This window comes from Juglans regia, chromosome 4 (genome assembly GCF_001411555.2).
Source record: "Juglans regia cultivar Chandler chromosome 4, Walnut 2.0, whole genome shotgun sequence".
In the NCBI taxonomy this organism is placed as follows: Eukaryota; Viridiplantae; Streptophyta; class Magnoliopsida; order Fagales; family Juglandaceae; genus Juglans; species Juglans regia.
This window is the reverse complement of record NC_049904.1, coordinates 28,074,241-28,087,974: the sequence shown is the minus strand read 5'-3', so window position 1 is coordinate 28,087,974 and position 13,734 is coordinate 28,074,241. Positions and strand designations below refer to the sequence as shown.

General features: G+C 32.4%; 1 protein-coding gene across 3 annotated transcripts in view; it reads right to left on the bottom strand.

The window, feature by feature from the left end:
* Positions 1-13,441, bottom strand: part of LOC108981720 (putative receptor-like protein kinase At4g00960) — a 79,249-nt gene extending 65,808 nt beyond the window's left edge. The window contains exons 1-7 of one of the 3 annotated variants that reach the window (XM_035689641.1): positions 12,522-13,437; positions 10,981-11,106; positions 10,596-10,717; positions 10,271-10,481; positions 9,379-9,616; positions 9,109-9,259; positions 8,400-9,005 (exon numbers count right to left, since the gene is read on the bottom strand). In XM_035689641.1, coding sequence (XP_035545534.1) covers positions 8,703-9,005; positions 9,109-9,259; positions 9,379-9,616; positions 10,271-10,481; positions 10,596-10,717; positions 10,981-11,106; positions 12,522-13,323 — 1,953 coding nt within the window. In that variant the 5' untranslated portion in view covers positions 13,324-13,437 and the 3' untranslated portion in view covers positions 8,400-8,702. Of the gene's footprint in view, positions 1-8,399; positions 9,006-9,108; positions 9,260-9,378; positions 9,617-10,270; positions 10,482-10,595; positions 10,718-10,980; positions 11,107-12,521 lie in introns of those variants that run through there. The other 2 variants (XM_035689640.1, XM_035689639.1) reach the window with 2 other exon arrangements.
* Positions 13,442-13,734: the final 293 nt, after the last annotated feature.

Genomic DNA, 13,734 nt, shown 5'->3' with positions numbered 1-13,734 from the left:
AAAACATAAAAACTTATATATATTTTATTATATTATAATAGTATATATGAGTTTATACTATATAGTACTATATACAATGAGTTTATACTTAACTAATATATATCATACTATATATTTCATTATATTTTACTATATATGTTATATATGATACTATACAACATATATATATATATATATATAGTATAGATTACTAATATACTATTGTCTTATAAATTTCTCTATACTTTACTATGTGATCTTAGTATATTTGAGGCTATATGTGAGTATATATTACTAATACATATGATCTTATAACTAACAATATACTTTGCCATGATAGTATAATATATATGATACAATATATATGATATATAGTATAGATTACTATATATCATATAACATATAATACTAATATATATCATCTTGCTTTTTCCTTTATACTTTAGTATAGTATAATATATATGATACTAAATATATGATATATAGTATAGATTACTGTATATATGATACTATATATTACTAATATATATATATATATGATAGTATATATTACTATTATATATGATTGGTGGGATTTACTAATATACATGATCTTATATTTTCGTTTATACTAATTTAGTATAGTATAATATATATGATACTATATATATGATATATAGTATGTATTAGTAATATATATATATATATATATATATATATATATATTACTAATAGATATCATCTTACATTTTTATGGCATACTTTAATATAGTATATATATTATACTATACTATATCTATGATATTTAATATAGATTACTATATATATGACAATATATCTTACTATATATATGAACGTATATATTACTAATACACTATAATCTTATAGTACTTTTCATTTAATGATAAAAAGTAATATATTTAAACATTAAAGTGATGTGTTCGAACGGTATTCGTAAACCATTTGAAGGCTTTATTTGCATTTGAACATATGAAAAAAATGTTCGAACGGTTTATTGCAGTGGTGGGAAAAGATCCCGCCAATTAATGACTACAGATTACCGTTTGAATGTTCTTTGTAATAGTTTGAACGAATTATCACAGTGGTGGAAAAATACCCCGTAATGACTTTGGATTACCGTTCGAATGTCCTTTGTCAAAATTCGAACGGTTTATTGCAGTGGTGGAAAAAAATCCCGCCAATTAAAGACTCCTGAATTACCATTCGAAGGACATTTTCAGTAATCGAACGGCCTTGAAGAAATTTGTGCTCGCGGGAAATTGGCACATTGAAATTATTTCGCATTCGACCAAAATTTATTTACGTTCGAACGGTTGATCAAAACTTATAACCTTCCCCCACTCCGTCAGTCCCTCATTTTTCTCTCTTCTCCGTTTTCTCTCCAAAATCTTACATTTTCTTCACATAATCCTTCATTCTATTATCTTACAAAGTGGATTGCTTAGTATATTTTATTTAAAGGTATGATTTTCATTATCATTTTCTTATAAATCTAACATTTTTTTATTTATTTTTTAGTTTATATATATTGTTTAGGTGTTTGTTAGATTAAACACAAAATATGTTTGTTAGAGTGTTGCTATTCGAAGTATATATGTTGTATGTTTGTAGTGTTTTCTGAATATGAATTTGTGATGTTTTGTGAGATTGTGTCTCGTCTGAACTGGCTGGTGTTTGGAATTTGGGTTGAGACCGTTCGAACGCAATAATATACTGTTCGAACGGATAAACATGTTCGAATAATATATTACCGTATTCGAACAGTTGTAAAAACTATGTTAAACTATCATATACATATGTAATATTATAGTAGATTATATAATATATATATATATATGTAAGAATTAATAATACTTAAACTCATAATAATATTTAAAAGATAATAGTTGTAATAACTATCTTACAATTAATTTAGAAGGAGTTAAAATTATACTTTCTTTAAAAACATAAGAAATATTAATACTTAAATTCATATTAATACTTAAAATATAATAGTTGTAAAATATATCTTCCAATTAACTTAAAAAATAATAAAATTAAATTATAAATAATTTAAAAATAATAAACATAAGAATTAATAATATTTAAATTCATATTAATGCGCATTAAGTTTTTGAAAATTGCGCATTTTCAAAAGAAGACTTTGACAGAAATTAATGGTCATGTGTAGGCCATCTTGTGTTATTTTGTAGAAAAGTCATGCGTCTGAGTTGGAGCAAGTTGCGTTTAGATATCGAATTGAATTGAATTAAGTTGACTTGAGATGATAAATTATTATTAGAATATTATTTTTTAATATTATTATTATTTTAAAATTTAAAAAAATTAAATTATTTATTATATTTTATGTTAAAATTTTAAAATTTTAAAAAAATTATAATGATGAGTTGAGATGGATTAATAATCCAAATGTACAAACTTTAACTTTAAGAACCGAGTATTTCATGTGTAAACGTGGAAAAAAACTGTGGTAATCCTTTTTCATAAATAAATTAGACGAAAAAAAAAAAAAAAAAGACCAAGCGTTATAGAGGTAAGAAGATGAAGTGTTTCAAACGTTTAAAATGTTACCTACGTATTTTTAGATATATTGATGTGAGCTTTGTAATAATTCAAATTTACGACAATTTAATAAAAAGAATGGATGAGGTGGCACAATTGAAACATATGAGATGAAATGAGATAAGTTGAGAGAAATTATGAAAATTCATGCTTCTAAGTTGAATAAAATATTATTAGAATATTATTTTTTTAATATTATTATTATTTTAAAATTTTTAAAATTTTAATTTTTTATTATATTTTATATGAAAATTTAAAAAAATTATGATAATGAAATGAGATTTCTACGACTGGTTTGGGAGGTGAGATAAGAATTTTGTGTTTTGTTTTAGTGTTTAAAATATTATGATTTGGTATTATTATTGTTTGAAATTTGAAAAAGTTGAATTATTTATTATGTTTTATATAGAGATTTGAAAAATATATAATGATAAGATAAGATAAGTTGAGAATTTTATATTTTATCCCACCCCAAACCTAGGTAGAGATCAAGATCAAAGACATTACTCACGAACGACTTCCACTAGTCTGGATGAAAACTACATACTATTAAATAAACAAATAAACTACATGACTGTCTAGCATTCAATATCAAATTGGCCCGAATTCTTTAAGAGCTACAATCTTGATGTTGACTAATTTGTTTATTTAACTGAGCAAGAATTCGGGCTAGTGGAAGTCTTTTGAGTACCGGACCGTGTGAGTAATATCTTTGATCTTGATCTCTACGTAACTTTTAAGGCCTTGGATAGAAATCTCATTTGTTATAATTTTTTAAAATTTTTATGTAAAATATGATAAAAAAATTATATTTTTTTAAAATTTTAAAATAATAATAATATTAAAAAAATAATATTTTAATAATATTTTATTTAACTTTCAAACTTTTATTTCGACTTAGACGCATGAGTTTTCACAATTTTTTTCAATTTATTTCATCTCATCGCATCTCATATATTTCAATTGTGCCACCACATCCATTCTTTTTATTAAATTATTGTACATTTGAATTATTACAAAAGCTCACATCAATAAAAATAAAAATATGTACGTAACATTTTAAACGTTTGAAACGCTTCATCCTCTTACCTCTTTAACACTTGGGTTTCTTTTTTTTTTTTTTTTCCTTTTCTTTTGTCTAATTTATTTATGAAAAAGGATTACCACAGTTTTTTTCCACAGACCGGGGCAAAGTGTAATGTATGTTTTTCTCGATGACAAAGTGGAGATCTATAGGAAGGGCCAGTTCTAAATCATAAGAGATAATACGCAAAACCAATTTACGTATACTTAGTTTATGCTCAAGGTGTCTCTTCAAAGAAATGTCAACGAAGTCAATAAAGTTCTCGTTCCTCAAATCCAAACTTATCTTTTCTTGAATCTTGTGTTGGTCAAATTTCAAAATGGAGAATGAAGTTCATAGCTCTCTCCACCTTTTGGACAAGATAGTAGATACTAGTTAGAGCTGCATCTTTTGTATAACGAAGGAGAGAGAGGATGTAATGGATCATGTGATCAGGCAATTGGGTGATCAGATTCATGGATTCAACTCTTTGGTGCAGGTTGTTTAAATCTTTTCTCATAGTTTTCTGCTAACAAGAAGCATTAGAACAATTTCTATCAAAATATTTCACGTCTTATTGCAGGGGCGCTGGGGAGAGATAAATGGAAAGGGGGAGAGGAAATGGCTGAGGGGAAAGAAGAGGGGATACTACACGAGGGAGTGGCGAGAGAAATGAAAATTTGTTTTGTAATGCATGCGACTGTAGAATGGAGTTTCCTACGCCTCCTACATGGCAATGCGTCATTGGCGGGTGTAATAGTTGGGAATGCACCCATCGGCCTTGAGCATCTTCCTTAGAAGAAAGAGTACTATGTCCATGCAGTCACGTAGAGGGGCCAGACGGCAGTAAGTCGTGGAACTAATTTTGAGGATATTAGGCCTCATAAGAGGGAAATTTTCCTGATTGAGATGAGATCATGGGTAATTTTCTTTTAATATAACACAAGGGCTAAAAATTATACCAAACTCCCTAAAGATTCAGGCTGTGAGCCCATAACAGAACAGTTGTCCATGTCCTGACTACTAGCCCGTTAGCCACATACAAGGCTAGAATAGGGGTCATAACCTTTATAAAGATCAGCCCATTATCACAAGTGGGTTGTATTACGTAATAATAATGTTATTTAGATATATATATATATATATATTATATATAAACAAAAAAGAGCATAGAGAGGAGAAGAGAAAAGATGATATGAGTGATCTTACACCCAAAAATTAAATTTTTCTGAAGGGTAAGAATTGCAATTCATACGTCCCTAGTTTGTAGTTTGTAATGATATTAGAACTAAAACAGGGAACTTATCAGTGAGATTGATTATTGACTATCCCATCAACAAACACCAGCGATATGCAAACAAGAGCACATGGAACTTGATTGGTGTGATTGATTATTGACAATCCAACCAAAAAAAAAGAGCTATATTCAAATTAGAGCACAAGTTCCGCCACTCACTATCGTGTACAGATTTTGGAGAACACCTTGTCCAGTCTCACATCATCGAGGGTGTATTTCAGTGAATGATGCTTCATTTATTGACCCTGAAATTGATTGACCTGGAGATTGATCAGACTCCAGCTCCTGTGTTAGCCTGTTTGGCTTTGCTCTGCTTCAATGTAAAAATGTTGGCTGCTGAGGTAATGGAAGTGTAACAAAGCAACTGTCGAGCATGAGAGCTATTGTTGCCATTGTAGGTCGGTTTGTGGGATCTTCCTGAACGCATAACAAGCCCATATGGATGCACCTAATCACTTCATGTCTTGAATAAGAATGTCTCACTGTGGGATCCAGCAATTCCAAGGGTGTTCTGTTTGTCCATTGCTTCCAAGCCTGCATTAATTCATTCAAAACAGTTGATTCCCTTTTCCTTGTTTCCAAGGCCTCCACCTCGATATGATTATTTGTCTGTGGCAATTCAAAATTAAAATATTAATCCAATACTCACAAAACTCAAGAGGTCCTCAGCATGTTCGGATTGATAGAAATCACTGTTCTTCTTGCCACTTATAATCTCTAGAACCAAGACTCCGAAGCTAAAAATATCAGAAAAATATTGTCCGTGCATAGTATTACGGTTACAGATCAAGACCCAGTCCAAGATAAAGATGGAAAGAATTACTCCAAAGAAGATCAAGATAAAATCCCTTAATTATAGGAAACAGATGTAAATAAAATATTAGAATAATTTGTATTTGATTTGGACTTAGTAACGTGTATATGAAAACACTATTATAAATACAAAGATCACCACCCAAAATAATCACGGTGGTTTTTACAGAACCTTGTCATGGTATCAGAGAGCAGTTTTTTGGATTAACTTACTCGCCGATCCCATGGCCTCCGTCAACCCCACTCTGTCTTTCACCATCATGGTCTACCTTCTCACCATCAAATTATCCTCTTCAAACTACCTCCTTTGGCGCAGTCAAGTCTTGCAGCTGTTGCAATGCCAAAATCTTCTTGGCTATATTGAAGGTTCACTTGCCGAGCCCTTTGCCACCATCGTTTTTGGTGACTCTGTCTCTACAAATCCCAAGTTGGCCGAATGGAAACAAATAGATCAGCTTGTGCTCAGTTTGCTACTCTCCACCTTAACAGAGGAAGCCATGTCCAGTGTTGTTGGCTTACCTACGTCTCGGGCAGTTTGGTCTCGGCTGGAAAATACTTTCAGCCATCGATCGAAGTCTCGAGAGCTTCGACTCAAAGATGATCTTCAGACCATGAAAAAGAACGATAAAAGCGTTCTTGAGTTCTCCCGGGATATCAAGGCAATCTGTGATCAACTTGCAGCAATGGGACGTCTGGTTGATGATCTCCACAAACTCCACTGGTATTTACATGGTCTCGGTTCCTCTTTCTCTATTTTTTCTACCACTCAATTGTCTCAACCCGCCTCCCTATCTTTGATGATGTTGTACCCAAAGCCGAAACCTATGAAATTTTTGTTCTTTCATTGAAGTCGACTTCCCCTCCGAGCTCCACTACCACTGCCTTTACTGCATCTCGTAGCTTTAAACCCGGTTCACATACTGGTGGTCGTGGAGAGGGTCATTCCTCTTGTGGAGGACTTGGACGTGGTGGCCGCAATAATCGAGACCAACATCGCCCCATTCGCTGCCAAATCTGCCTTGGTGAAGGTCATTACACCTCAACATGCAAAGAGCGTTATACTCGGCCTCCTAATGCTGCCAACTTGGTCGAGGCCTTCACTTCCTGTTCTCTTAATGATGGCCAAGATTCTGATTGGTATATGGACATTGGCGCTACTGCTCATATGACTCATGATGCCGCTCAGTTAGACAATGCCAACACGTATTTTGGTAAGGATTGTGTTGTAGTTGGAAATGGTGCATCTCTCCCAATTTCTCACACCGGTACATTCTCTTCGACTTCCTCTCTTCATTTAAAAGACGTTTTAGTTGTGCCTGGTCTCACTAAAAATCTTATATCCATTAGTAAACTCACCTCTAATTTTCCCTTATCAATTACCTTTACTAATGATTGCTTCACTGTGTAGACTCGCGACACAAGAAGAGTAGTGGCAACCGGTCGGCGTGAAAATGGACTCTATATGCTTGAACGTGACCATCAATATTTCCTTTCTATTTTTCCTAGTAATTGTCTGCAGGTGTCCTTCGATCAACCTTGTCACATAGCATACTCTGGAGACATGTAACCACTACAAAGGGTAGTACCAGCAAGATAGCAATCTAAATAGGTAGAATAGCATAAATTTTGATAGTCCATTATGGTATCATATATGTAGAACCTAGTAATCAATAAGATGAGATATGTTATGCACATAACATCTCTAGTTACACTAGTTAGAGAATGCTTATAGTAACCATGGCGTATTTTGTTTTTGAGCATTTCTGAGATGCAATAAAACAGAGAAGAAAAATTGGCAAATCAAAGATCTGGGAAAAAAAATGGGAGTATGGATTTGATTCACAGTCATCGAGAAAATTAAGGGGATTAAAAAGAGTTAAAAAATAATCTTTAGATATGAGAATTGGAGTGCAAATTACAATGACCCAGTACGAAACACATACATTCCATGTACTGGTCACTACCCCGACACGATAAATACAGCCGGGACGGCATGGTATTTAAAACTCTGGTTACGATGACTAATACAAAAATTGATCAGTAATTCGACAAATATATATATGTCAAAAAATATATATGATCAATACGTAGTATTATTTGAAAGCTTTTACATAACATACTATCCACATGGCATAATTTGATTTAAATTATTCAAATTTTAAAATGAGAAATGTTACTTATCATTCTCTACACGATACACCAACATGCGATTTATCATTTTTGTCATTCTATTTAAACACACAAATCAATATGTGTGTGTTTAGATAGAATGATGTGTGTATAAATAGAATAACAAAAAGGACAAAATCACATGGTGTGTGATTTAGAGGATGATAAATATATTTTTTTTAAACAATTTATCTTTCAAATTAAATTATGACATCATTTGGATAGTGTGTAGAGTAAATATTTCAAATAGAATTATTCCATATATATATGTATGTATATATATAAATATATCCAAGTGGACGTGTTCGACATGCAATAGAAAACAATCTCTCTTCATGAACTCCGCGCGATTGATATCATGAGTACGCTGCTTGCACTAACGTTTGTTCCACTACTGTTCCAAAGAGAATATTGCGCCTGTCCGACTACGTTAACAAGCATTGATCGATCTAACTATGTTTACGCACTTAATTGTAACCATGCAATTAAAGGTCACAACCACTGATCTCGATCGTCTTGCAGGTGCCTTTTTTGAAATATCAAATATCCAGATCATAAAAGTGTCGAATATATGATCAGTTGTGCTCTAAATTACAACTTCTGTAAAATACTAACGAGGATATATAGCTAGAAAATAATTATTGAGTCCTCATGCATCCGCTGAAGCTTCGACAAAGGTGCCTCAATCTACATCTCTCATTTGACGTATGTACGTACGTCTCAATTAAGCCTGTACGAACGTACGTAGCATATAACTACAAGCTACAAATGAACAAATATTGATCAATCTTCTTTTCCGAAGGCATGATCGATCAAGGATTAGCGAGGATATGGATCAGTCATTGAAGCCTCATTTTCTGAAGCTTGGAATGATCGGTCTGACGACATGTCTGATTCAACGATGCTGTGCATTAAGAATGCAGGTCGTGAGGGAATGTACAGAGCCATAGAGTAACTGGTAAGCATTAGGAGGACTGAAGCCATTGTTGGTCTCTCAGCTACGTTCTCTTGAACACATAGCAATCCTATGTGGATGCATCGCATTATTTCGGTCGTTGAACCAACCCTCAATGTTGAATCTATAAGATTTGAAGCTGTTCCTTCTCTCCAGTTTTTCCACGCCTGTAAGATAATATTACAGAGGTAGAGAAAATATATATTACAGAGAAAATCGATTTATTGCAAAAGGGAAATATGCTTTAAAAAAATACATTATAGCGCTTACATGGCTAAGAAGATTCTCCGTATTCTCCCCATTTTGGAAATAATTGTTCTTTCGCCCACACACCATCTCCAAAACTAACACGCCATAGCTAAAGACATCGGATTTCATTGAGAAGTGTCCGTGCATTGCATACTCTGGAGCCATATATCCACTGCAAGAGGACGTATATACATCAGTAATGTTGATATTGATTGAAAATCTTCGTAAACGATCCTTTTATTAATTTATAGGGTACATAAATATTTACAAGATATTAGCATATGTACTTACTAGGTCCCAACAATTCTCCTTGTATTAGCCTGAGTTTGATCTAGTGTAAACAATCTTGCCATACCGAAATCTGAAATTTTTGGGTTCATCTTTTCATCTAACAAAACATTACTAGTTTTGAGATCACGATGAATAATGCGAAATTGAGAATCTTCGTGAAGATATTGAAGCCCTCGAGCAATGCCAACTATAATTTTGTATCGAATTGTCCAATCCAAATGTAAACGCTTGCTTGGATCTACACATTCAATTAAGCATATATATGGGGTTATAGGACAAATATATATCTCTATATATATCAAGAGCCTATGAAACGGAATTTTCTTGTTTTAACAGAAATTTCTTGTTTTAACAGAAATTTCTTGTTTTAACGGAATATGCTGGTTTTCATTAACTTTCCATCCGTTTGTAATAATTACAGAATACAGGGATACAATTGTATTTTCCTTTACATTCTGTTTATGGCTACTTTTATGATTTATGTTAGTTTCTATTCCACTATTAATATCTTTAAATATGCTAATAAAACAGATTTATTATAATAATAATCATGGATTCAATTTTCAATTTAAAAATACGTTATAATATGACAATAGATTTATGTAAATTTGTCTTTTAATATTCATTATAATAAGAAAATATTATAATAATTTACAAATAGCCTATCTTTCAATAGCTTTTAAGATATATATTAGTAATAAAATAATAAGATATATGTACTTTATTTTTATTTTAATAAAATATACTAATGCTTTGAACTACGCATACGTGCCTCAGGCACGTAACATCTTACTAGTACATATAAATATATATATATATATATATATATATATATATATATACACACAAGTGTGTTGGAACATACATGCAACTTGAAAACATGTAATCGTACCAAATATGAAGTGGTCAAGGCTTGCATTCGGCATAAACTCATAGACAAGAAGCCTTTCATTTCCTTCAAAGCAGAAACCTTGGAGCCTTACTAAATTCCTATGCTGAAGCCTGGCAACTAATAAGATCTCGTTCTTAAATTCTTGATCACCTTGTTCCGAACTCCTAGAAAGCCTTTTCACAGCTATTTCTTGTCCATTTGGAAACTTTCCCTGAATAGAGATGTATTCATGTCAAATGACTCCTGTCTGTCCTCCAGTAATTCAAGTTACATATAATTCATGACATAGCAAATGTATCATATGATCATATTGTTCATGAATTACCTTGTAAACAGTACCGAATCCACCTTGTCCAAGTTTGTTTACATCGGAAAAGTTGTCCGTAGCAACTCTAATGGTGCTGAAGTCGAATTGCAAGGATTCAGCTCCACTATTAATTTCATCCACTGTGGAAAGATAAGTCCATAGCTTAAAGATCAGTGAGCAATTTATGTGCATAAAACATCAGCTTAATTCATCGTTAGAACAGAGAACTTGATGTCATTCTTGTTCTCACCAGCAGTACTGCCTAGAACTAAACCAGAATATATATGCCCAAAAGTGAAACATGTTTGAGGTTCCTCAGTGGTTCAGTTTTCTGATGATTTCCATATTTAAGATAAACCAAATTCTTAACAGTTAGGAAACAACGAACAAATTTTAAACTTACTTTCAACTTTCTTCCTTTGCTTTCTCATCCTTAAATAGATACAGGTGCAGATGCAGAAGATTAACACCGCAGAAACAACAGCCGCCACGATTATAATGATAGTTCGAGAAGAGTTACTCCCTTTCCCTGCAGAAGCGAGAATTCGATCAGTTCTGAATCAATGATTCCAAGGCTGAATTGTGAAAACAAACATTATAAGTAATATAGTTTTGGAATGTAAGAAGCTGTGCTCCTCCTCGGGGGGTGTCTGGACTAGGTGCATGGGTCATGATGAAGGATGATATAAGCGGAAGAAAAGAAGAGAGAAAATGCATGTTTTGTAATTAAAAATTATGTAATTAGTTTTTAGATTTTTTTAAAATGGAAATATAATTTATATTGATTTTTATTAAAATGAATAATTAGAGTTGAAATTTTTTTATTATTTTGTTTGATTAAAATATATTATATCTTAGGATTTGAAAAAGTTGAACAAATACAAATCGAAATTAGATGGATTTTTGAAAAATATTGAATTAGAAAATTCATAGAGAAATAATAATATAAATATTATAAGTTATATAGAATGATAGTATGTTAATTAAAACATACTATCATCCTACTTTTATATCATTAAATAAGATGTGACATATTTATTATTATTAAATAATAATTTATTATATATTTATTTATCATCTAATTATAATAAATATGTCATATATTATTTAATATAATTAAAATAAAATGAGAATGTTGTTTGCCCACAATTAGATTTTTCCTAATAACTCGTAATCATCTAAAAATGATGCACATGATGATTGATGACAGGGTCATGACTCAAGTTTATTCTGGGCATGTCGGTAAGTCCAGTCAATATCTCGTTTAAAAAGAACAAATCTAGTCAACAATTCAAACGGAGGGACTTTACCAAATATTCCCCGTTTCTCTCTCCTCCCTCCTCTCTCTCAATTCTTTCATTTTCTTCTTCTTTTAATAATACAACATACCTTCAATTACGCATTTATTTTATTATTATAATATATTATATATATTTTTCATATAATATATAAAAAATTATATTTTTTATTATTACATTTATATTATTAATATCAAATGTATATAGTAGATACTAATTATAAAACATATAGAAAAAACTTGATTTTAACAAAAAATTAATAATAATGAAATAATAATATTATTTTGTCTGAACGAAAATTTAACTGGTTAATTGCAAAACCCACCACAGAAAGACAAGAATATATGCTAGTAATTCGTGCATGGCTAAAATGATTTAGATACAAAATGTAAATAACTCAAACAGAACAAAATCCACTGATTTTTTTTAAAAGAAAATATTCTAAATTAAACAAAAAAATCTATCCACTAACTTGTAACATTCATGTATGTTGATGAAACCGGATCCCTTCGCCCTCCTAACTAAATGGCACTGGCTAAGAAGATCAAACTTTCTTCGATCCCTTCATTCAAACTTGCATATAATCTTCCTAGAAAAAAATAGATAGAGGACGACATACAGAACAAATATATGGGAAGAGGCATACCTTTTGCAGGCAGAGGAAGAGTACTTGATGATGGAGGCGGGGCCTCGAGAGTGGAACGATAGAAATGGTAGCTCTCATACCTTACGTTGCAGCTAGGTGTAAGAACTCTCACTCCTGGCGATGAATCGCAACAAGTTGAAACTTTTGCGATACTCTGATTTAGGCAATCGCTGCATTCCTGCTGATTCAAATCGGGAGTGCACTGCAAAAGGGCATATATATCGAAGTATAGGGAGTTCGCTCTTCCAGTTGCAAACTTGCGAAGAGTCGAAGTGCTAGCTGCAGCCTCACTTCTTAGTCTATCCAGCAACGTTTCTCGCACCTGGTTGAACGTCCCACTCGGGTCCGTGACCTTTACATCGGTGGAAAGTTGTCGCACAGGTTTAAACTGCATGACACCAAATATAGAGTTATTCGAGTATCGTACTGTACAATTCATGTACCACATGATACCCTCCTTTTGGTTTGGACACCGAAATAAGAGCTCGAAAGCACACATTTTGACACAACTCTGGCAGTCGGTTGGCGTAAGGTCTACTCTACAAAGTGCAATTGCGTTAACTCTATCGGAATTTTCTCCCTCGGAAAAATTGTAGAACCCATAATCAATATTGGTGTAAGAAGAGATGGTGGTAAGGAGGGTATCGACGTTTTTGCTGTAGGCACTGTTACGGCTAACGTTACCAGTATTGGAACAATCATGGAACACATAGGGATCTTGTTGCGCAAAGGCGAGCTTTACAAGGTGTGTGAGCATGGCACAGAAAAGAAAAAGCAGTAGTCTTGAAGCGCCCATTCTCATTTTTCCTCCTGTAATCTGAGTACCCTTTGTAATTACCTAGCATTCCTTGGGAGGAAGTGAGGACGAAACCGCTTGTGTTGCCACTTGCAAGTCCACGGTATTGTCACATGGTAAACAAGGAATCCAATAATGCTGACCATCCAACTACTTTTATCGTTTTTTATGCGAGCAATATCTTTATGCTGATCAGCCTTTTTGTTTTTTGGCAATATTTTTTTTTTGGAGGTGGGCAAGTTGATAGGTTTGTGCGGGTAGGTTGGGGTACCCACATTGTATTTTCAACTATTTATATTATTGTTTTTATAAATCATTTACCTAAATTTGTGATCTGCCAGAAAATTCCCAATAACCTCGTAAATTTAGGAACATTCATCCTCGTTTGACACAGATTTATGGTTCGCTCAGAGAAAG